This window comes from Rhinoraja longicauda, chromosome 4 (genome assembly GCF_053455715.1).
Source record: "Rhinoraja longicauda isolate Sanriku21f chromosome 4, sRhiLon1.1, whole genome shotgun sequence".
NCBI classification, from domain to species: domain Eukaryota; kingdom Metazoa; phylum Chordata; class Chondrichthyes; order Rajiformes; family Arhynchobatidae; genus Rhinoraja; species Rhinoraja longicauda.
The window spans coordinates 81455845-81482051 of record NC_135956.1 but is presented as its reverse complement, the minus strand read 5'-3'; the positions used below and the strand labels follow the sequence as shown (position 1 = coordinate 81482051).

Below are 26207 nucleotides of genomic sequence, written 5' to 3'. Positions count from 1 at the left end.
TCCCTGCACACTAACACTATCCTACACCCACTAGGGACAATTTTTTACATTTGCCCAGCCAATTAACCTACATACCTGTACGTCTTTGGAGTGTGGGAGGAAACCGAAGATCTCTGAGAAAACGCAAGCAGGTCACGGGGAGAACGTACAAACTCCGTACAGATGGCGCCCGTAGTCAGGATCGAACCTGAGTCTCCGGCGCTGCATTCGCTGTAAGGCAGCAACTCTACCGCTGCGCCACCATGCCACCCTAGACTTACATCCTCTGGAATGTGTCTGGGGCATGCGTGGTCGTAGTTTTTATTGATAAGATATTAGAACAATCGATACGGTCGAGAGCGTGGGACTCTTTCTCCGCAGTCTCCAAATGCTCCTGGCTAATGAAGAACTTGATGTAAAGTTAAACGACTCGTCGTCATTACAAGTTCTTACCACACTGTTGGGTTGTAAGCTGCCCAAGCGAAATAGCTCATTCAGGTGAAAAGTTGTAAACAAGTGCATAATTGCTAATCAGCATTGGAGATGCAATAATTTCAATGAAGAGTGATCATGGGTTTGCAACATACCATAATGGAGGCTCTGCTCCATGGTTCTGCACCATGGAGGGGCAGAAATGAAGGAGAAGATAAAGAGAGTCAGATGCCTAGACTGATGACCAGAGGACACAGTCCCAGTGCACTATGAATTTACCTAGTCATGGTCAAGAAGAAGCACTACAGATCTAATTCAAGAGCCACCAAACCAAACACTTACCATGTTCAGCATTTATTCACACACAAACCCCCCCCCCTCATTTGCTTCTCGCACACACTTATTGCAGCACTGCCACTAATACAGTTTTCTTTCTTTCACAGAACAAGTAGCTTGCCAATGCAGTTTCTGATTGGAGGGAGACCAGAGGCTCAGTTGCCCGGAGGAGAGAACACTGCCTGTGGTTCCATCGAGGCAGAGGCCAACATTGATCCTTAGTGGTGATGGCATGGTCATTTCCAATTTCCATTCTCACCTCTCATTTTTAATCTCTTCTGCGTTGTATCATTCACGATTGGTGATTCAACCAGGCCTCACTTACCTGCCCCTTCCCTCCCCATGACCACACACCTGAACCTTTATAAATTACACTAGAAACAGCATTTGGGCAGGATCATACAGAGGAGCCTGAAGAGTCGAAGGAGGAATACGTCTTGTTGCATCGATTGCACTTGTCAACCAATCCAATCCTGGCATTTCACACGTAGTACAGAGTAGTTGAGAGGTAAAGTCTGCACTCGTGATCAAGTGCCCATGTACTGTAGCCGGGTCATAGGGAAATAGTATGTGTATCAGAAACCCGAGGCTGGGTACAAGATCTCTAGGATTTAAATTTCCATAAATGAAGGCTGAGCATAATTCACAGAGTCACTCGTGCTATTGCCTGGCTTCCACAAAAGACTGTGAGACACGTCTTGAAGTATGGAGGGAGTCCAACTCCAACTTTGCAAAAGTCTGTGTGGAATCTTCGGCGTCCATCCACTCCAGTGTGGAAGTGGAGCTCAACTCCGTCAACGCCATGCTGCAGTGTCACAGCCTACATTGGCAGACGTCACCCGATGTCGGAGCGCTGCACTGAAAATTCAGACCAATTCAAGCCAAGTTCCTTTTGATGCCACTATGGCTCTGTGATCCAGTTCCCACTGAAGCTCTGTGATCCACTATTCCCACTGCGTCTCTGTGATCCACTGTGTCTCTGTGATCCAGTTCCCACTGAAGCTCTGTGATCCACTATTCCCACTGTGTCTCTGTGATCCAGTGTGTCTCTGTGATCCAGTTCCCACTGTGTCTCTGTGATCCACTGTTCCCACTGAGGCTTCCTGATGGCTCATCTGGCCCATCCTTGCTTTTAGTTCTTCTCCTCTTGCAGTCACCTTTTGACACCCTTCTATTCTCCTTGTCATGCTGAAGGCCCAAAGACATTGCTGCTGAAGCACCCGTAGACAAATGAAAGGCAAACAACCCTGGCTCTCCACAGAACTTCCACAGGTATGGTCTCCTGGCCCGCAGAATGTGGTGGACTCAGCTCCAAATGACACCACCACCTCCTGACCATCCCCTCAAGTTGCATAAATGCAAGTTGTCCTTGCTATGAAGATCCATTCTCCTGTCCAGGGCCCACAATCCCATCCTCACACAAATGCCCGCAGTTGCCTGCTGCATGGATGAATGTAACCAGTGCAGGCTGCACATGATCATGGCGGTACGGTGGTGCAGCGGTAGAGTTGCTGCCTTACAGCGAATGCAGCGCCTGAGACTCAGGTTCGATCCTGACTACGGGCGCCGTCTGTACGGAATTTTTACGTTCTCCCCTTGACCTGTATGGGTTTTCTCCGAGATCTTCGGTTTCCTCCCACACTCCAAAGGCGTAAAGGTATGTAGGTTAATTGACTGGGTAAAATGTAAAAATTGTCCCGAGTGTGTGTAGGATAGTATTAATGTGCGGGGATCGCTGGGCGGCGCGGACTCGGTGGGCCGAAGGGCCTGTTTCCGTGCTGTATCTCTAAATCTAAAATCTAAATCATGGGCACAGCTTCGTGCTACGACTGATTTTAAATTGATTTGGTTTTTGAAGTGCCTTTGTTGCAGGGGCCACAAGTCAGCTGAAAAGCTGACATCCTCTGCCCTCAGAAGAAAATTGATCAAGATTTGTTTTTTGATACATCAATATATTAAGTTATTGTTCAGAATAGATCATCTAAATGGGAGGCAGAAACATCTGAACAATCCCAAATCATTCAGCATGCAAACCACGTCAATAAGAATGAGAGGGCTACACTTCTCCCCCAGAGCAACGCTGAATTCATTTCTGCTTTATTAGTAGACAATAGACAATAGGTGCAGGAGGAGGCCAATAGGCCCTTCGAGCCAGCACCACCATTCAATGTGATCATGGCTGATCATTCACAATCAGTACCCCGTTCCTGCCTTCTCCCCATACCCCCTGACGCTGTTATCTTTAAGAGCTCTATCTAGCTCTCTATTGAAAGCATCCAGAGAATTGGCCTCCACTGCCTTCTGAGGCAGAGAATTCCACAGATTCACAAATCTCTGACTGAAAAAGTCAGAGAGTTTTTCTTCCGCTCAAGGCAATGTTTCGGATTGGTTTCTACAGACTCTGATCGCTTCACCTCTTGACTGTTTGTCAGATGTGACCATGCGCGCTGCTGGGAGATGAGGCAAGGCTTCACATTCATTCTTTCTGAAAAAGCACAAAAATGAGCATCAAAACTTGGTCATCTCTGCCCACCACCGCCCCCAATCCTCTCCCACCTGTGTCCTGGAACATCGAGGATAAGCAAAATATCCCAACGCTGAGATCAGCTAACACTGCACCATCTGAGAATGCGTTTAGGAATCTACTGGTCTTTGTATTACCACTTTATATTAAAAAACATTATTCGTATAATTCTTTGCCATTAAATGCTTTATTTGTCTTGCTCTTTCTTCCCTCCATTTAATCCTCTTTCTGCTGGTGTACAATTCTGTCATTGCTTAGTCATTTCATTTCACACACTGAATTTCTCTGTTCCTGATATCTGACTTTACTAATCTTCTCCGATGGTTATCTGTGAATATTTCTGCTTCTTTCAACCCTTAATCTCTTTAATAGATCTCCTCGGTAACACACCTCAATCGGCTCTAATTTCTGCCATCACGATGTTTCACAGGCACGAACAATGCACAACCTCAGCTGCACGCTGCACTAATGTACTTTTGCAGAACGATCAGGTACTAAAATTGTTATTTAATTATTACACTGGACTACTGGCAAGAGGGAAAGATTGCAAATTCAAATTAGATGTCGACATACCATCCCTCTCCCAGGGTAGCCCGCGAGAATGCTTGAAGTTTTGGATGACCCTTGAGATGAAAGGCAAAGGGCAAAATGCTCAGTACAAGTGAACCTTTCAGGACTGTCCTCCATCATCAGTCTTGCTTTAATGACTAGTCATATTGTAACAAATAATGACAAGAACAATCAAGCACTCTGCCTTCCTTTTCCCACAGATGCTTTGTTCACTGGATTTGTTTTCAAATGTAACTTTGTCTTTTGAGTATTCATAATTATTTGATGAGCTGCCAAAGCTTGGGGCAAGTTTTGAATTAGTAGTTAAAGGTTTCTATTGGGCAAGATGAATGGAAAAGCCTTACTAAAATGAGGTGTGATAATAGCGAACAAACTTAACATTGAGGAGAGTACAATCTCTGGCTATGCTCTCTGAAAGGTCAGTGGCTTGAAACATTAACCTGGCATCTCTCTCTCTCTCTCTCATAGAGTCTGAGGATTGGTATCAACCTGAAACATCGGCCATCCATTCCCTCCGCAGATGCTGCATGATCTGCTGAGTTCCGCCAGCTCATAGCTCCGCTAGTTTCCACAATCTGCAGTTCCTCGTGGATAGATTTCACTGCTCCAATATGAAATCTCCGAAACATGTGTCTCTGAAGAAGTTCTCCTCCTCTCTCCAACAAGTCCCAACCAAAGATGTTGCGTGTTCACCGATGCTGCCTGACCTGCTGTCGATTTGTGCTTTTCTCAAGATTCCAGCATCTGTCCCCCATTGATGTTCATTGAAAAGTTTCCGACATTTTAAAAAACAGAATCGCTGTCTATGAATGGTTCATCATTTCATGAACAGGATAAGGCAGCAGATTTCCCCCCCCCCACCCCAAGAATTTTTAACTCACAATAAATCTGTGTAGTAATTTTTCTGCAGTTTACCATCTTGCTGCCTGATCAAAAACATTTAAATCTGTACAGTCTGCAAACAGGCAGCAATAACGAGAATAAAAGGGAGCAGGAAAACGGATTGCCATTTTCATGAACTTAGGAATCCATTCAAACTCCTCTTGCTTTCATTCACTCGGGAGGAAGTGCATGTTTTACAAAACCCAACGCAGGTGTGAAATAAATGACCACTTAAATGGTTGACAATCTAAACTTGGATTGATTTTTTTTTAAAGTTTCCTCTCCCAGGCACCATTTCTGCTCCCCAAACAAGAACAATGCCCAGATTGTTGAGAAATAAGTTGTTTCGCCACAAAAGTCTAACATTCTTCGTCAGAAAAACGTTCCAACAGCTACATTGGGTGTATCGTGCACTGACACCTCAATGATTGGATTTTTCACTGCCTGCACGCTCGAAAACTGCGACTTTTGAGTTGTTCGCTCATTGAAACCTTCTTCTGACAATGACGTTATATTCTCCAGGTTTTGCTCATATTTCTGAAAGTGTACAATATGAAATCCAAGTCAAATGTTGATTACATACTGATTGATGAATAGTCGCAAGTTTCTCTGACCGAACATAGGAAGATTGAAACTTTTCCTTATGGTCACCACCTACATTGTTCATTGCGCCAACTGTTCATGATTTGAGAGTCATGTCAGACCTTAATCTCACCTTGTGCCACTGTGCCCATCGCACTCAGGACAGGTAACCTGTCTGTCTGTGTGGTGAGCCTTGGATCACGTCTTCATTCCAAAACTGTATCCAATGATAGAAATGGGGAGCTACGCTGGTCCAAATCAGGTTGATTGGCTTCGTATCACTGCGTGTGCTCTTGGTTCTTGATCAACATTTGGTGTTTCATTCTCAACATAGAATGGTAGTTTGCGTTTCATATGTTCAAGGCAATGGTAGGGTCGGCTCAGGTCAAATAAGGAAAAGGCTATAAATCCTTGTGCTCAGGATGGCTTTGAGTTAGACGTGGTCACGTCGTGATAAGAATGAATTGTACATCCAAGCATATCTTTAGGGCATTCCCCTTACTGTCAGTAATTCCTCTTCAATGATGATCTCAGTGCATGCTGACCTATATTAGTTCCTGATTGAGCAAAGCTTTGATTTCAAATTTTGCATCCTGGTTTTCAGATTCTTACATGGCCTTGCCCCTCCTTGCATCCATGATCTCCAGCCTACCTAATCATCCTCTATGCTCTCTGGACATCTCTAATCTGCACTCTTGATCATCCTCAGTTTAATTTCCGTACTGAGGAAGTTTGTGAAATGAACAGAACACACAACACCAGGGAAGAAGGGGTTAGCAACCAGGTTCTTCCAGGCTGACCCACCATTGAATATGATCATGGCTGATCAACCCAAGGCCCATTTTGTGCCAGATCCCTGTAATCCTCAATCCCTTGGTCTTTTAAAAATGCATCTGCTAAGGACAGCGCAGTGACAAGAGATTGATCCCATGAAACGCAGGAAGGATACGTGGAAAGGAAATGCCGTTTAATTGCCGAGATACAAACAAGCTAAAATGATGACCTTGCTTGATACAAACATTAGCTCTGCCAATCCCAGCGTGCAAGAAGGTACAATTTAAAGATCAGGTAAATTGTACAAGCCTGAGACACTACTCCGAAGACACAAGCTTGACGGAGCATTGGCAAGTCTACATTGCAACATGATGATCAGAAAGAGAGTGTAGATATTGTAAAATGGAATGCACAGGAAGGAACGGCAGATGCTGGTTGACACCGAAGATGGAAGATAGTTTAGGCAGGCAGCAAAGCATGAACCACTTTCTCCGCTGTGCGGTGGCCCAACATAAATACGTCGTCGTATTCGACGCTGAGGTGTCAAAAGATTCTCAAATATAGCGGCACATCAACAACAAAAATCAGTGGTAATTGCAAAGGTTTCCCACCTTTAAAATTGTTACACAATGGAAACTCACAGTAGATATACAAATTCATTTGTACCTTTACATACTGGGTGCCATTTGCAGATAGAATTTACTAAAGGATGAGCCCAGTATTTTTTAACAACAATGCAAACAATTTTTTAACATTCTTTTTTTTTTCATGTTATGTTAATGTAAATTATTTTCCAACAAAAATCCCGACAAGGTAACGATTTTTAATTTTTTTTTTTAAAGGATTCACAGATGTTCGAGATTTATTTTATTTATATCCGCTCTTAACACAACCACATGTATATTTGTTCTTTATTTTTAACAGTATTCTGCTCCGAGATAACAACCAGTTAAATTAATCAAGCTTGACTCTAGGATCAATATACTGATCCCATGACTACACTGTGTTCGATAACCTACCATTGGACTTGTTTCACTGAGAATATTTAAAACGATGTACTTTGAGCAGGTTTTGTAAAACATTTAACTTCAGCCCTAACAGCTTAAGCTAATCAATAAATAAAAGTCCCTTTGACTACCAAAATCTGAGCTACTTGTTGAAGCAATAGTCTTATTGCAACAAAGACTGAAGCAAAGATTTTAAAGTGTATAACAGCCACTATCTAAATAAGCCTTTCTTGAGCACCCAATCCTTGCATCACCTTTGATCCAGTTATAATTAAAGCCAAAAGTACAGACGTCTCATTTAATTCCAATGTGGGCAGTTTTAATGCAGAAAGTTTCGCATGTGGTTTTCAGCTCATGACCATCTGTTTCTGGATTTCATATATAAACAGGACACTTTAGGGAACAGAGATTAATTCAGCTTTGGAATGCCATTCAAAACGTGTTAGCAGTTTCTCTCCTTCAGGTCAACCGAAGCAAAAACAAGTTAGCCACTCGGTTTGGAAGGTATCATTAAATATTAGTATTATTGAATAATGGACTCTGACTGGTCTTATGTTTTAAATTACAGGTCTCTCTCAAATAAAACTATTAATCTTTTTTTTTGTCTCTGAAAGTTTTACAGTCCTGCTACACTTATTAAGTGCTGGCAGCGAAGAACATTTAAATGAAAGCCAAATTGCTTTAGTCATGAGAAAGGAAATTAAAGCTCGCTCTGGGGGGAGAAATTTCACTGCGAGATCCTCCCAAGGTAGAGTTTCATAACCTCCTGCATGCTTGCTAAAGATGTCACTGCATGCAGGACTGCGTATGTTACTGATATAAAAAGAAGGCCTAATAGGAACAACATGTTCACGTCTGCGAGATGAGAACCCAACGTGCTTTACATTGCAGGAACAAGTACTGGGTACTGAAAGAGGTGGCTGGTCATAGGATAGCCACCTGTGGGTACTTACCAGGCTCACTTGGTGGGCAGTCTTTCACGAAAAAGATTTCATTGAGATTGTCCTCCTCTGGTGCCAGCCCCTGCTGGTGTAACTGTAGCCTGTGCAGGCTCTCTGTCTGCTGGTGTTTCAGAGACCTCGCGTGCTGAACCAGGTTCAGCTTGGCCTTGGTGGTGTAGTTGCAAAGGCCGCAGTTGTAACAGCAAGACTTGGGGCTCGACGTACTCTCGTGCTTCTGCAAGTGCTGAGGAAACAAAAGCAAAAGAGGACATTGAGAGGAAAGGGAACGGCCTGGTTTTCTTCTGCTGGTAAACATTGTACTTTTAGAATGCATTCTTCCAAACAGTGGGGAAACCTGTTTCTTCACAATTTTTTTAGAGAACAGATAATAACCATAAAGAGAGATTAACTGCAGCCTTTAATCCACCGTTTCGATCAGAGTAGTGGCCTGCTTAGTGTTACTAAAGACCAAACTTAGCAAGCCGACGAGGCGACCAGCAATAATTAAAGGCTAAAAAAGAACAACCTTGAGCAAAGAAAACATATACAAGATAACCAAATGTCAAACTGTGACCTTTCATTAAGATCAACATCAGATTTAATCAAAAACAGCAGTGACTGAGCAAATCCTAAAATATCTTAAAATTCTTCCTGCTGAAAATCCATTAGGATTCTTTAAATCTCATCTAGTGTCTGTCATAATGCATTTTCCATAGCTGCCTGGCTGTAATAAGATAATGTTGAATTCTGTAAATGACTTGTGATAGATGAGAAATATTTTTACTTTCAAATATCTCAGGTATGACAATGTAATAAAGATGCCAAATCACATGGCATAGTGATTTCACACACTACAATGTTACACAATAAGATAGAAACAAAATGCTGGAATAACTCAGCGGGTCAGCTGACCTGCTGAGTTAGTTACTCCAGCATTTTTTGTCTATCTTCGGTACAAACCAGCACCTGCAGTTCCTTCCCACACACACTGTTACACAATAGGGGTACACATACACATATTTCTCTTGACACATGCAAAAATAAATACTTACTGGGCACACAATAGGTAATAGACAATAGACAATAGGTGCAGGAGTAGGCCATTCGGCCCTTCGAGCCAGCACCACCATTCAATGTGATCATGGCTGATCATTCTCAATCAGTACCCCGTTCCTGCCTTCTCCCCATACCCCTTGACTCCGCTATCCTTAAGAGCTCTATCTAGCTCTCTCTTGAATGCATTCAGAGAATTGGCCTCCACTGCCTCCTGAGGCAGAGAATTCCACAGATTTACAACTCTCTGACTGAAAAAGTTTTTCCTCACAAGATACATGCATAAAGGCAGCATCTCTGGATAGAAGGAATGGGTGACGTTTCGGGTCGATACTCTTCTTCAGACTGAGAGTCAGGGGAGGGGGAGACACAGAGACAAGGAAGGGTAAGGTGTGAAACGAGGCAACGAGACATCATAGGGGATGAGGTTCAAAGAAAATGTGGAATAGATCATTGTTAGCTAGGAGAAGGTGACAACGAAGCATACAGAGATAACATTTAATCAGGAGTCAGACTGGTTGGAGAACTAGGAAGGGGGGGGGATGGAGAGAGAGGGAAAGCAAGGGTTACTTGAAGTTAGAGAAGTCAATATTCATACGGCTGCGGTGCCCAAGCGAAATATGAGGTGCTGATCCTCCAATTTTTGGTGGGCCTCACTCTAACAGTGGAGGAGGTCAAGGCACTCATATTTCGCTCAAAGAAGGGTCTCGATCCGAAACGTCACCCATTCCTTCTATCCAGAGATACTGCCTGTCCCACTGAGTTACTCCAGCATTTTGTGTCTATCTTTGGTGTAAACCAGCATCTGCAATTCCTTCCTGCACATGCATGCATGCTACATATAGTTTATGCATTGATATTCATTCAATTAAAAAAGTCTTAACTAGTTTCTATAGAACTATTGATTTATTTATTTTTGTAAGTTAACGTGCCCTGCTGCCATTCAAAACCAGTTTATTTACTGTCATATCCCAACTGCCTCCATGTACGACAGTCTTTATTTGTAGAAATGAAGGATACTATAAGCCTCAGAACCATCAGCCTTTGCTTTAAGTTGTAATCAGATACACTGGAGATGTTGATTTTTTTTCTTCCCCCCAGCACGTAAGGCTCCAGCTTGAAGCAGATCTAGTTGCAGCAGTATACGTCAGAGGCTAAATAGGGTTACTTTCATTTCTTAAACTTATCATTTGTTCCAATGCTCCCTCTTAATTCAAGACGGAGAGCATATTTACAAGACAGCCCACGCATATCTGAGGCTTTCAGCTCTGAAGAGGCACAGTGCCCCTATCAGCACTGAGGCCCCTTAACAGCAATCAAAATCAAATCTTTTCCAATCACGTGCCATCTGCAAAAGAGACGTTCTCTTAATTTCCGACTAAAAATGTTGCAAGGCAGATCTACAAGTGCCAAATTTCTGGATTTCTTGTTTTTGTTTTAATGAAAGAGCTACTTTTATTTTTGAATTATACTATTGACTTAGCAAGAGACATGCATGCCCTAGTTTTTTTAAAAATATGTAGCATGAGTGGTCATTCCATACCACAAAAGTAAATACTCATGGTAGGTGAAGAACTATTTTTAACTGCACCGCGTGAAAAGGAGTGCTTTAAATTAAGGTGCATGTCACTGTACTTAAATTTAATGGATGCCTTCGCAGTACTGTGCCTTGAACTTTAACTCACACTAAGAGCTGAGTCACAGTTACTATGTTCAGTTCAAACAACAACAGGAGAGGTCCTGCAAGTGCTGGAAGTGCACCTGCAAGTGAAAGTATTTCACTGTTAACCTCCAAAATACATCATAATAGCATCGTCTGCACACAAGAACCATCGTCATATACCCCCGCGGGCTTGCGAGATATACTTACAAGCATCGTGCTCCGTAACAAGCGTATTCTGAACTAACTTCTTCAACAGGACATAATATCATCCTGATTAACACCCTGGAATGAATGGAGAAGCCTGGATTTACCTCTGCCACCCTGCAATTCACAACTTTCCTTCTGTCTTGGGGACTGGAGGAACACACAAAAGCTCTTTTTTCTGCAGGGGAGATGAAATTAAACTCTTTTTTTTTCTCATGCAAATGATGTAACAATTTACTTCATTTAGGATGCAACCAATGTTATTTCAAGGGCTTCTTTTTTAACTGTTTGATAACAAATGGGTCAGTTGTTAAGAATCGCTGAACTGGCATGCAACACAAACAGGACTGCCCTTTTTAAGCATTTCATGCTTGTACCTAGCAGGACTTCTTGAGCTGGTTCATTCTTTTTTTTAAAAAGAGGCAAGTGGGAAGGAGTTAAAAAAAGAACGCCGAGGATGTTAGTGTCTGCCATCCTCACAGCCAAACTTTGCAAATGATCCCTCATAAGGAAACTGTTGAAAAACAGCACGCCTCTCTTATTGCGAGTGCCCCTATCTGTTGAGTGGCCTAATTTGAACAACTTTTTTTTTTTTTTTGCATTGAAAATGGTTTGCCAATCGCTGCTCCTTGGGCTGATGTTGTACCATCTCGAATACTCACAGTAGAGCTATACCCTCAAGCAGCCCAAGCATATCAAGTGTGCCTCTGCTACTCAGGCTAATAAACAATGAACAGAAACAAAAGCAGCAGCAAGGCTTCTATTATCAGATCTTCCGCGAAACACAAAAAGGCCTTCTTTGGTGTGGAGGAAGTGCCAGTAAGCCTGCAGGTGTGAGCCAGTTAAAGAAAAGGCTCAGCTAAATAGATTCTTTGACTGTCAGGGATTAGAGTCACAGTGCTAGTGGTAACACAGATCTTTTTCTTTAATTTACAAAATTTTCTCACGAGTCTGCAAGAGTTCACCCCATCGGGGGCTTTCTGAAGCTATTGAAATGTCTTAAGTTTTAATTAAGTTGGAATTGTCAGAATAAAGCTTTTTTTGGCACAGAGTCAGGGTCATTAATTACTGCTATCTTTGTTTATTTCAGGAGAAAGGGATCCATGTTGAGGTTAGTTTCTTTTATATTGTGCCGTCCAGATTCACCTCAATGCACTTCATTAAGCAGTTCACCAATTCCTTTAATTTGTGATTCTCTCTAGGATCCTGTTTACAAAGTGTGCGAGTAGTTTACAATATTTTGGGGGGAAAGTAGCTAAACAGGGAGCATTTGCTCAAGCAAAAAATAAGAGCCAATAAGAAAGGTTAAAAAAAAGTCAAACTTTTTTTTAATTGCTTTCCTTTTGATACCAACAGCCTACCTACCCCTGGCAGCTTGCATGGTTGTGTAAAGCTGCTGTATGCTTGTATTCCCTCTACGGGCAATTTGGCAGACTAAAAGGCACTGCAAATTAAGGATCTCAAACACTGAAATTGGTGATTTATGAGGATACGGTGGCAGAGTCACTTCTGTAGGTTTTAGAAACTAGTTACCTACAAGCCGTTAGAATATGGATACTGGTTAGGTTCACTTACGACATCTAAAATAATTATTTTACTGTTCAACATATTCTGATAACTAGAACATTAAAAATATTAGATTTACTGTTCAACATATTCTGATAACTAGAACATTAAAAATATTAGATTTAGAGTTTGATTTAGCTCTTAGGGCTAAAGGAATCAAGGGGTATGGGGCCAATGCAGGAACGGGGTACTGATTTTGGATGATCAGCCATGATCATATTGAATGGCGGTGCTGGCTCGAAGGGCAGAATGGCCTAATTTCTGCACCTAATTTCTATGTTTCTATGTAAAATAAAGGTAACGCTGCAACTATGGAGATTTATACACACAAGGGTTTGTGTGTGTTATCTAAATGCTAAGTTCAATTGACAAAGGATTTTTCTTCACATGTTGGACCATTTTTTAATCCAAAATCGTTATACTGAAGCCAAAATTGTTATTTTAAAGTTGCATATTTCACAGAAACCAAATTGCACCCAATGCAACATCTGTGATATGATCACAAAGAAGATACCAGAAGCAAGGATTAACGTTTTTAAATGTCGCCATTCCTCAAATATCTAAACCACAATATTTGCTAAAATATAAACTGTTAATATTCCTTTCTTGAAAATACATAACCAACTGTATCTGTACTCGTTTCCCAAAAGGGATCTATTCAGAGGATCTCAATAGTGACTATCCACAACTAAATTTCCATGCTATGACCTCTGCTGACTGCTATTTCCTTTTCCTTGTGCTGGCCGGTTGGAGATTTAAGAACTACACGAGCCAATTCCTTTGAAAAGCAAACACTACCTGGAAATATGCTATTTCCAATGGCTCCAAACTGAAGCGACATTCGTATGGGTCCAGTGGCTTTGGCTTGTTCATACAGAGCACTATAAGGATTTAAGCCACAAGGACATGGAAGAACAATAACGCAACAGTGTTATTACTTTCAGCTGCTGCTCTTGCAAAGCTTTCCGCTTTCTCAGGTGGCTGCATACCAATCTGTAATAATATTCTCTTGCACCAATCCCTTTGATGGTTAATTGGACTGGATTACTGCTTGGCAAGGAACCAACACTCTAGCCTGGGGACAGATCGTTTTTATTTAATAGTTCATCACCGAGTCGTCACTGGCATTGATGACATATATCCCTCCTCTAACATCTTAAGGGATCTCCAGAAGCCACCAAAGCATGCTTGTTCCCACCTGAGAAAACGCTACATCCAAACACAACGTGCGTCTGACAATTCGAGTGGCAAAGCCAGCCGGGGTGGCGCGCAAAATCAGAATGCAGATTCACAAGCGAAGAGGCTCCTATGACTGCCCCTCCCCCTCCCCCTCAGATCAGACGCACGTTTGCTGTCACTGTGCAGCCCAGAAAACATAGCTTCCACTCCCATGTAAACATACTGTTACACAATGGCAATAAAAAAAAAAACTCCTGAATTTGTTGACATATTTAGGGATCGATGCCAAGAAAAGCCATTCTTTGAAGATTTTATTAGCCAATTAGCATTTAAATCTTTGGAAGCATCCAATGGCAATTCTACCCTTCACGCTACATGGAAACAATCCAGCAACTTGGTGGATATGTTCAAATACAAGCAATTACAAAATATTTTGTGCTGATATTGACTTTTATGGTCCCATGTGTAAATCTAATTACAAATGTGTGCAAAATTCACTTTTAATACGGATTTGAAATTGCTGTCAAGAAAGTCTTTCTGAGGAAGGATTAACAAAAGTCACCACTGGCAAATTAGTTTAGTGCTTGGCCACGTTACTTAACTGGCTTGTTTTCAATATTTGAAGTGTTTTGAGCGTTTGATGGCACTGGGTCTGTACTCGCTGGAGGTCAGAAGAATGAGGGGGGACCTCATTGAAACATACAGAAACGTGAAAGGCTTTGATAGAGTAGATGTGGAGAGGATGTTTCCACTAGTTGGAGAGTCTAGGACTAAAGGTCATAGCCTCAGTATTAAAGGACATTCTTTTAGCAAGGTGATGAGGAGGAATTTCTTTAGTCAGAGGGTGGTGAATCTAATCTGTGGAATTCTTTGCCACAGAAGGCTGTGGATATATTTAATGCAGAGATAGATAGATTATTGATTAGTACGGGTGTCAGGGGTTACAGGGAGAAGGCAGGAGAATGGGGTTAGGAGGGAGAGATAGATCAGCCATGATGGCCGAAAGACCTAATTCTGCTGCTCTCACATGATCTTATGATTGACTTCAGCAAATTGGTACAAAGAGCATTAAGTACAGACACCAGCTTACTCCTCAACCACCGCCCATTTTTTTTCACATCGGGAACTTATCCTCTGCAATTCACAGGAAATTGTATTAAGTTGTGCCTTTTATTTTCAGCAAAGCTTTCAAATTCCGTCCTCAAAAATGTTGCAGGGAATGCATTCTCCCTCCTTCAACAATGTGACCCATCTCATCCTGTTCTCAGATACTCCTCTGATGTGGTCTGAGAAAAGGATGGAACAAATCATTGAAACAGTTTCCTTCACATGAGGAACAATCTTTAATTCAGCCATGCTGCGAAGTAGGCTAGTTAACCATTGAACTGCCATAATGTGTTCTCACCATAAATCGCAAACTCGGGCGTTCATCTGAGGTAAACAGAACTTTCTGCAATTCAATAGTTTAATACTATTTTTACATACGTGCAAACTATTACATGTTCAATAGAGTTAAGGGTGCTTACCAACCGATTCAAAGCTACCATTAGTAGTGTGAAATGTACCATTTCACCAATTTAACCAATTAATTTTCTATTTTCCCTATCTATAAGATGATCATCAATACTTGGCTTGTACTCGCTGGAATTTAGAAGATTGAGGGGGGATCATAGAAACTTACAAAATTCTTAAGGGGTTGGACAGGCTAGATGCAGGAAGATTGTTCCCGATGTTGGGGAAGTCCAGAACAAGGGGTCACAGTTTAAGGATAAGGGGGAAGTCTTTTAGGACCGAGATGAGAATGTTTCACACAGAGAGTGGTGAATCTGTGGAATTCTCTGCCACAGAAGGTAGTTGAGGCCAGTTCATTGGCTATATTTAAGAGGGAGTTAGATGTGGCCCTTGTGGCTAAAGGGATCAGGGGGTATGGAGAGAAGGCAGGTACAGGAAACTGAGTTGGATGATCAGCCATGGTCATATTGAATGGCGGTGCAGGCTTGAAGGGCCGAATGGCCTACTCCTGCACCTATTTTCTATGTCTATACACTTTTTTTAGTCTTGGCAACACATTGACAATATATCGATCTCTCTGTTTGAGTTAGCCAGCTAAGTGGTTGGGTTTAACAGACTGGCTCCCTTGAGAAAGATAGGTGTGCCACCCACCAGTTCCGTTGCACAATAATGGACTACAAACCGGCAGAAACATCCGGCCATTTCAGCAGATTGACCCGAGCTGCAAATCTGGTAGCTGGCTATAGATTCAGCTCGCAACGTTTGAGTTACAGGGCATTATGGCAAGACACAATTTCTGCAATTAGGTGTTCTTGGAAGAGTTTTTAAATCTTTCTAGTTTGGGGGAAAAACTTCACCTCTCAGGTTCTAATTTCTAATTTCTGCCATTGAAAATAAACATACAGTACTGTTATCATTAGGATTGTCAATTGTGAAATGACCGAGATGAGATGACAGAAGAACCTGTTTTATGAAGAAAAAGAACCTGAATATATTTTCAGGGATGCTCAACCACTAAATGACGTGAATATTTAGTTTTGGGACAGATAATGACGAACAATGCTCCCACTCTTCTTAACCTCTGCTCATTGAAACAACACTGTGCCATGTTTAGCACATCTTTAGCAAGCCAACGTACCACAAACACCTGTGCCTCCATTCACAAAACCCTCTCAAAACAATCTTTGTCACTTATTCAAAGCAGAGCCGCACAATGTTGCTCAGTTAATCCCAAAATGACTTGTGCTTTGGGAGTTAGTTTTTTTTTCTCCATTCCAGTTTTGTTGTAAACTGTTTGACAACTGAGACCACCATACCCTCCAAATTAATTAAATGAATCAGTTAACTCTGTGCAAATGAATTGGCATTTTTCATTGTCTCAACTAGTGATAATTCACCCAAATGAAGAATGAAAACAACAATCCACTTGAGTGAACCATCACTGAAAGGTTGCCAGCTGCACGCAGGTTTCCAGAATGAATTTAAGCACCGTTCCAAGATCCCAAGCACCTATTAAAATAATTAAAACCACAGAAACAACTTGCACAATACAAGAGAAGGTCTCGGCAGTGACAGTGAACTGCCAGTGTCCTCTCACTCAGGACAAAGGTTCTCGAGGCGAGCCTGCACGTGAAGCCTGAGAGTTGTGGACCTCCTACATTTATCCTGATCGCTGGTTTAAAAACCCTGCGCTTGGTGTTTACAGCAGTTTGCAGAGTAGCTTTTAACTCACAGGGGTAATCACTTCAGTATTTATGGATTCAAAACGCGACAAGAGCTTCACAAATTTGGAAAAGATGCATGTAGATTTGTCAAAAAGAAATGGGGATCAAGCCGATGGTGTTCTGAAAGCTTTGGCATCATCTCCACAACCTCCCCAGCTGCTGCTGTGATAATGAGAATTCCACATCTCATGCCAAATTAGACGCATTTTAGAAACCTACTTATGAGACAGCATAAATTGTTTAATCATCATTAACTCTAATCCCTTGTTTAATGACTAATTTACTAACAAACATAGTGGAACCAATGGGAAATGAGGTCTGTCACATAACCCACCCCTACTTTCCCAATTTGTTATTTTTTAAGGGTGATTTTCTTTCTGTAAGCTTGGAGGGTTGCTCAGAACTTGAATCATGCAGCAGAGCATTTTGCACTTACAAAGTAAAATGCTACTTACGGCTGTCAAGACTGGCACTTGTGCACGTGTGCTAGATAATCTAGTAAGCAGAGTGCGAAGTGATCAAGTTTGGCCACGGCAGCTCTTAAGAATCAGATCCAAGTAACAAAGCAATAAACTTGCCACTGATATTAAAGAAATGCAATGCAGAGAACAAAATAAAAGGGAGCAGATTATCATTCACTTTCCCCATCAGACCATACCTTGCACACGCATTTCAATCCAGTATATAAGTCAGATACTAGGGGAGTGCAGAGGGAAAAAAACACAAGGCTAACCCATGGTTTTCTAAGTTACAAGAACAAAGCAGAGACACTCAGGCTCTTTGGCATGCAATAATTTACTTCAGAAATTTATAAAACAATGAAATGTATGCAGAAAATAAATAAAATTTATTATACCTTGAATTGTGCATTAAGTTTATAACTAATGTCAAGAAATATTACTCGTAGAGAGAGCTTCTAAGGCATGAAATGGAAATCCAGTTAGAGTAGAAAACATTTGTAGTCATCTCATAACCAATTGATAGTTGCATTGAGGTTCCCTTTCCATTAGAGTATAGACATAGACATAAAAAAATAGGTGCAGAAGGAGGCCATTTGGCCCTTCGTTTGTGATCATGGCCTGATCATCTACAATCAGTAACCTGAGCCTGCCTTCTCCCCATATCCCTTGATTCCACTAGCCCCGAGAGCTCTATCTAACTCTCTTTTAAAAATCCATCCAATGACTTGGCCTCCATTGCCAATTATACAATTGGCCATGGTCCTATTTAATTCTCTTCTGATCAACTGCGTATTCTTTTGCAGAGAAATCCCCTTGTGCAATGGCCCCACAACATAAATAATCAAGCCGTATAAAAATATTATATGGATGGAGCTGAAATTTCAAAAACAGCTGCTCCTTTTTATAGATGCTGGCTGATTTTCCAGAAATTTCTTTATAAATACACATATCTTTAAATTGAGGAAGCTTGATGGTGCTACTAACTAAATTGCCATTTTCACACTGTGAAAATTATATTTATTACACACTTTGTATCTAGAAATTTGCATTATAGAAAATTTATGTGTGTCTGTTTTTATTTCAGATTTTAAAAGAGCACGGCTTGCAATTTTGGGCATGTTTTGCAATGTTTGCCCAGATTTGATGGTCATATCCCAACAACTGGAAAATTTGATTTACAGTTTTTGATGCTATTGGCCCCAACTGCATTGCCATTTCCTCACTGTGATTTGCTCAGCAATATCTCATTGCCAGCCTCTTGCCTTCATTCATACTGAATTGAGGGGAAATACAGACCGTTCATAACCGAGAGAAGTAGCACTCTCATGCAAAACAAGACAGGAATATTGCATTCAAATGTGTATACTGGCGCGACTTGGCTTGTATAAACTGGAATTTAGAAGGATGAGAAGGGATCTTATCGAAACATATAAGATTATTAAGGGGTTGGACACGTTAGAGGCAGGAAACATGTTCCCAATGTTGGGGGAGTCCAGAACCAGGGGCCACAGTGTAAGAATAAGGGGTAGGCCATTTAGAACGGAGATGAGGAAAAACTTTTTCAGTCAGAGAGTTGTAAATCTGTGGAATTCTCTGCCTCAGAAGGCAATGGAGGCTAGTTCTCTGAATGCATTCAAGAGAGAGCTGGATAGAGCTCTTAAGGATAGCGGAGTCAGGGGGTATGGGGAGAAGGCAGGAACGGGGTACTGATTGAGAATGATCAGCCATAATCACATTGAATAGTGGTGCTGGCTCGAAGGGCCGAATGGCCTACTCCTGCACTATTGTCTATTGTGTATTGTCTATACTGCAGAGTTGCATTGAACACATGGCTATAACAGAGATTACCAGCTACATTAGCCAAAGGTACAATGGAAGCATCCCTCATGAATGCTACCCTTATTGGCATGGACTTCTTAAGGATACAATTCAAGTATGTAGGACCAGTTTAACTCCTTAGAGAATATCTTCTGAAAACTGTCCACATTCATTCCCTATAGTCATTCAGAAATTGTCCAGGTACAATCCACTTGCATTACTTTGACATCTTCTCAAGTGTTTATGTTCACTTGAGAAGAATGCTCAAGTTGATTCCAGAATTAAATGCTCAACTTTTGATTTGAGAGTAGCATTAAAATGTCACTCAGGTTTATCATCAATAGAAGTTACAAACGAAAATTCAAGTTTTTTGGGGGGGAAAATTCTGCTTCATATTTCCTTACGACACAGAAGGAGGCCAATCAGCCTAATAAATCCATGCTAGCTCTTAAGAGTAATAGCATCAATTCCATTGCATAACTAATCTTGTTATCTCTTCTCTTTCATGAGTCCATTAGCTCCCACCAATTCTCCTACGACTTATCTGCACTAGATGGTATTTTACAGTTACTAATTAACTTATCATCTTTTGCGGGAAGAACTAGAGAACCTGAAAGAAACCCACACAATCATTGGCCAGGGTTGATCATGGGGTCACTGTAGCTGTTCATCTCTCCCTGCTACATCCACTGTGTGTTTAAAAGGTGGTTGCTTTGATTAATTGTGGATGTATTATCCACTGGTGCTTTCTTCCCACATTAACCTATTTAGAAACATAGAAACATAGAAAATAGGTGCAGGAGTAGGCTATTCGGCCCTTCGAGCCTGCACCGCCATTCAATATGATCATGGCTGATCATCCAGCTCAGTAACCTGTACCTGCCTTCTCTCCATACCCCCTGATCCCTTTAGCCGTAAGGGCCACATCTAACTCCCTCTTAAATATAGCCAATGAACTGGCCTCAACTTCCTTCTGTGGCAGAGAATTCAACAGACTCACCCCTCTCTGTGTGAAGAAATGTTTTCTCATCTCGGTCCTAAAAGACTTCCCCCTTATCCTTAAGCTGTGACCCCTGGTTCTGGACTTCCCCGACATCGGGAACAATCTTCCCGCATCTAGCCTCTCCAACCCTTTAAGAATTTTATATGTTTCAATAAGATCCCCCCTCAGTCTTCTAAATTCCAGTGAGTATAAGCCTAGTCTATCCAGTCTTTCTTCATATGAAAGTCCTGCCATCCCAGGGATCAATCTGGTGAACCTTCTCTGTACTCCCTCTAAGGCTAGAATGTCTTTCCTCAGATTAGGAGACCAAAACTGTACACAATACTCCAGGTGCGGTCTCACCAAGGCCCTGTACAACTGCAGCAGAACCTCCCTGCTCCTATACTCAAATCCTCTTGCTATGAATGCTAACATACCATTCGCTTTCTTCACTGCCTGCTGCACCTGCACGCTTGCTTTCAATGACTGGTGCACCATGACACCCAGGTCACGTTGCATCTCCCCTTTTCCTAATTGGCCACCATTCAGGTAATACTCTGCTTTCCTGTTCTTGCCACCAAAGTGGATAACCTCACATTTATCCACATTATATTGCATCTGCCATGCATTTGCCCACTCTCTTAATCTATCCAAGTCACCCTGCAGCCTCCTAGCATCCTCCTCACAACTAACACTGCCACCCAGCTTCGTGTCATCCGCAAACTTAGAGATGTTGCATTCAATTCCCTCGTCCAAATCATTAATATATATTGTAAATAACTGGGGTCCCAGCACTGAGCCTTGCGGCACCCCACTAGTCACTGGCTGCCATTCTGAAAAGGACCCGTTTATTCCTACTCTTTGCTTCCTGTCCGCCAACCAATTCTCTATCCACCTCAACATTGAACCCCCAATACCGTGTGCTTTAAGTTTGTACCCCAATCTCCTATGTGGGACCTTGTCGAAGGCCTTCTGAAAGTCCAGATATAACACATCGACTGATTCTCCCTTATCCACTCTACTAGTTACATCCTCGAAATTACATACTAGTTACATTTCTTCATTAAATTTCCTGACAGAGATTTTTTGTATCTTCGATAACCACAAGTTAGGTACCAGGGTGACTGGAGGGTGGCTAATGTTGTGCCTTTATTTAAGAACAGCTGCAAGGAGAAGCCTAACATCAGTAGCAGGAACATTACTGGAGAAGATTTTGAAAGCACAGGATCTACCTGTACTTGGAAAATCAGGAACTGATAGGAAGTAGTCAGCACAGCTTTGTGCATGGAAAATCATGCCTCATAAATTTGATTGAGTTGTTTTGAAGAGGTGACCATGAGGATTGATGAGGGTATGGCAGTGGATGCTACCTACATGGACTAAGGCACAGTCTTTAACAAGGTCCTACATGGTAACCTGGGCTGGATGGTTAGATCACATGGGATCCAAGAAGAATTAGTCAATTGAATACTAAGTTGGTTTGGTGGTAGGATTCACAAGATGGTACTGAAGGGTTATTTTTCAGATTGGAAAAACTTGGTCCCTTTTTGTTTGTCATAGATATTAACAATTTGGATGATAATATACAGCTGTAGGTGGTATCATTAATAAGTTTACAGACGACTGTGAAGAACGTGTAAGAAGGAACTGCAGATGCTGGTTTAAACTGAAGATAGACTCAAAAATCTGGAGTTACTCAGCGGGAGAGGCAGCATCTCTGGAGAGAGGGAATGGGTGACGTTTCGGGTCGAGGTCCTTCTTCAGACTCAAACATTGTGAAGAACATTGTCTAAGGTTACAACGGGATCTAGATTTACTGGAAAGTTGACGAAGGACTGGCAAATAAAATGTAACTCAAACAAGCGTGAAGTGGTGCATTATGCAAAGGTAACCAGGCTAAGAAATATACAATGGATGATGGGACCCTGGTGAGTCTTTTTGAACATCGAGACTGAGAGGTATAAGTATATAGTTCCCTGATACATTTGGACAGGCTTATGGAACACTTACCTTCATCGAGCTGAAATATAGTTGATACATCATGTTACAACTATACAAGACGTTGGTGAGACCATACTTGGAGAATGGTGTGTTCATCCAGTCACCATGCCATGGGAAGGATGTGATTAAGTTAGAGAAGGCGCAGAAAAGATGCTGGGATTGGAGGGCTTGAGTTATATGGAGAGATAGATTGGAAATGTTTTCCCTGGAGTGGAGGAAGCTAAGGATTTACCCTACACATATTTATAAGATCATGAAGGGCATAGAAAGGGTAGATGGACACGGTCTTTTTCCTCGGGAGGAGAGTCTAAAACCAGGGGGTATATGTTTAAGGTGAGAGGAGGAAGATTTAAAAGGGATCTGAGCGACGGTTTTCCCATAGAGGGTAGTGGGTAGTGGGTATTTGGAACAGACTGCCGGAGAAAATGCTTGAAGCATGTACAATTACAATGATAAAATACCTTTGTTCAGGTACATGGATAGGAGAGATTTAGGGGGACATTGGCTAAAGGCAGGCAAAAGGTACTAGCTCAGGTCGGCACCTTGGTTGCCATGGATGAGATGAACCGAAGGACCTGTTTCCGTGCTATCACTCTAATTAAGAGCGGACTGCTTTGGGGGAAGCACAATTACCATTCTGTTCAGGCTACCCGCTAGATGTCCAGGGTAATTTTAACAACATGCATAAAGTCCGAAGAAATGGGGCTTTGCACATGCCCCTGCTGACAATAAATGCATGGTCCCATCAAAATATGCATGAGGTACTCCTCATTGCAACTCAATGCCATTCAGTCCAAAGGCACAGTACACGATAATAAATGTCTGGCAATTGCACATCATAGAAAGGCAGAGACTATTAACCGCAGTAATAACACATTGTTGGCTGAATAACGTGGATGCAGACCTAATTAAGTAATTTCAGCCCTTCATAAAGTAACCCTGGAAATCTATACACTTTTGCATTGGTTCCAATATTGAGGCACATAGGTCAATCTGATGCAAATTGTTAAACCAGTAGATTCTGTAAGCAAGCCAGCCTATACCGTGTGGGGTCAAAAATGAATTGAAAAATGTCTCTGTAATTTAGCAATACTTCATCCTATTGCGATTCCATGAATGACATCTTGAATTTTAACTTGGTCAAAGCAATAACTTACAGTAAATAATCCAGACATTGTACAACCAGTGCACTACCATCTTCAACACAAAGTGATCATGATTAATATCTGCTCCACACTCTTGACTACAGAGACCTGAGACATGAGTCAGATGTTCCCAACAGGAACAATGAGTACAATCCACCAAGAAGACCATTGATATTAGCACCATTTCATTCATAATTAATTTTAGACCTTTTCTGGCCTTGATAAGGGTTACTAATGATTACATTGTCTGCATACATATTCTCACAGCAACATTCATTATCATCCCACACAAGCAAGACATATGGAAAATCTAAACAAAGGATTGGTATCTCAGGGTTTTCCACAATATTTATCACTGACAAAGGGAAAGAGTTGCATTTCCAAGTTTGTTGGTAACACTAAGTTTGATAATGTCAGAAGGAATAAAAGGGTCGGGAAGCTACAGTGGAACATGGACAGATGAAGTGAGCATGGGAATCTGTGGCATATTGGGGACATCTTTTACCCCATAAAAAGCTGACCACAGGGTTCACTGAAACCTGAGAAACTTTGAAGTGGGGATACTTAAAGAACCAAATGCAAAAATTATTAGAAGTTAGTAGGTTAAAAAAAAAGTTGAAAGGTTAATGTTAGCTTTCCTCTCAAAGGGACTGGAATAAACTGCTCAGAAGATTTGCTGTGATATCATAAAGCTCTGGTTTAACTGCCGAAAGAGTACTGAGGACATAGCGTCCAAGATCGGGCATCCTGAATTGGATTTTGAGGTCAACAGCGAAGCGATGGGGGCATATGGGTCAAAGGCAGGCAAAATGAGACTAGCTCAGATGAGTATTCCGGTTGGCATGAAAGAGTTGGGCCGAAGGGCCTGGTTCTGTGTTGTATGACTTTATGACTATGACACTGCCTGACAGAATCAAGGAAACATGATAGCCCCAAAGATCCAGAATCCCTTCAGGGTTGTTTGTTTTATATCTCGGTGTTGGATTTGTTAAAAGCTGGAGAACCCAGGAAAACACTGACCAAGTATCATGAACATCCAAACCCATGGCAGATTTAAGCACAGATGGTAGCTACGTTTTTACACATATCACAAAGCTTTAAGTAAAGATCGGCACCTTGTAGATGCAGAATAAAATTGATTCCTTAAGACTTAAAATAAAATTTATCACACATTGAAAAGTTTGTCTGGATATTATAAGCAATAGATGTCAAGAGTATACTTGTTTTAGGGCCATTGAGTTTAATGGAACCATTAATTGTAATAGTACACCATCAAAAAGAAACATGCATGCAACAATTTCAGGGTGTTTTACAGATGATATTCTCATTAATTCACTGATTTCCTTTCAGTGTGGTTGGGAAGGGACAAAAAAAGAGCAACTTCTAGGGGAGCATTTAATTACAAACAGCCAGGCACCGCGAGGAATCCTATAGTTTTAGTTGTGCAAAAACACATCTTTGTTCCTCAGCAGAGTGTAACGCATGATTGATTTGTTAGATATCAGGGTTGAAATGGTTAAAGTTGTAGGAAACTTGGAATAAACTCGGCTTGGATTCCCGTAAGTACAATATGTTTAGGACCAACTGTTTAATGTGATTAAAGGATTGGAAGGGTGGGCAGGGATATCGTTCTTCCAGCGGAGAAGTCGAGAACAAAGTGGCACTGCTTTAAACCTGTTGAATTATGTCAGGAAGATTTCTTCATAAGAAGGACAGTGGGAATCTGAAATTCTCTCCCTCAAAACAACTGCCGAGAGAAGGTCAGTTATAAATTTCAGAATTGAGAATGATAGCCTTTTTTTTTTACAGGCAAGGGGATTAAAGGATATGGAACCAGGTTAAATAGAGTTAACATCTGGAGTTGGCCTGATACGAGTGAATGGTTGAACAGGTTTAAAAGACTGAATGGCCTTATTTTTCTTCTCTTGTCTCCATGTTCCTAATATTCCTTTAATTTGTAAAGAATTTATATATATTTTTTTTAAAAGAACTAATCGTATAAAAGGCTTTGAATATAAATGAATGAGCAACATGCAGATGATGACAAATGAGTGGATTATACAGCCCTGATGCTTGTGCTTCAACCCATCATGGTTAAAAAGTGCAGACAGTATGTTGTGCCTACAGCTATCCTACAAAGACACACATCTGACAAAGAAAAACACAATGAAAATGCAATTGTTTTTAAAGCAGATATGGACTCAAACTTCTTTCTACCAAATAAATCCAGCCATGAAACCTTCAGTTTAAAATGTTGATGGAAACCGTTATTTTAGTCACGGTTGCAGCAAAGCCAATGAAAAGTATAATCTCCATAAAATGGATTATACTGTTTGGTAATCTGGGTCATAATACCCATTCTCTGTGCTGGGAGATCAGAGTACCATTGAGTGCAGTTTATTTGACCCACAGGAAATAAAGGGGAAAGCAAGCCTGCCCAAGGACATATCATTATGACCAAGACACTTTGCATACCCTACATTAACTCACCAGACACTATAAACACAAATTAAGTCGGTACAGTACTTCACTCGCTGGCAGGGGTCATAGATTGTAGACCGAACACTGTCTGTCACATGAATTTGGGTCTGCCAGTTTGTAGCTGTACACCTTCATCATAAGTGATCATCACAGTGATAGTGATCACCAGTCTGAAGAAGGGTCTCGATCCGAAACGTCACCCATTCCTTCTCTCCAGAGATGCTGCCTGACCCGCTGAGTTACTCCAGCATTTTGTGATACCTTCGACTTGTACCAGCATCTGCAGTTATTTTCCTACACATCATAGTGATAGTAGAATTAGGCCATTGGGCCCATCAAGTCTACTCCACCATTCAATCATGGCTGATCTATCTCTCCCTCCTAACCCTGC

At 41.5% G+C, this 26207-nt stretch overlaps 1 protein-coding gene across 4 annotated transcripts in view; it reads right to left on the bottom strand.

Annotated features, from left to right (window-relative positions):
* The window catches only part of LOC144592920 (zinc finger homeobox protein 4-like), a 250559-nt gene that overhangs the window by 123563 nt on the left and 100789 nt on the right, over positions 1-26207 (bottom strand). For all 4 annotated transcript variants that reach the window (XM_078398186.1, XM_078398188.1, XM_078398187.1 and 1 more), the window contains exon 4: positions 8040-8271. In XM_078398186.1, coding sequence (XP_078254312.1) covers positions 8040-8271 — 232 coding nt within the window. The remainder of the gene's footprint in view (positions 1-8039; positions 8272-26207) is intronic.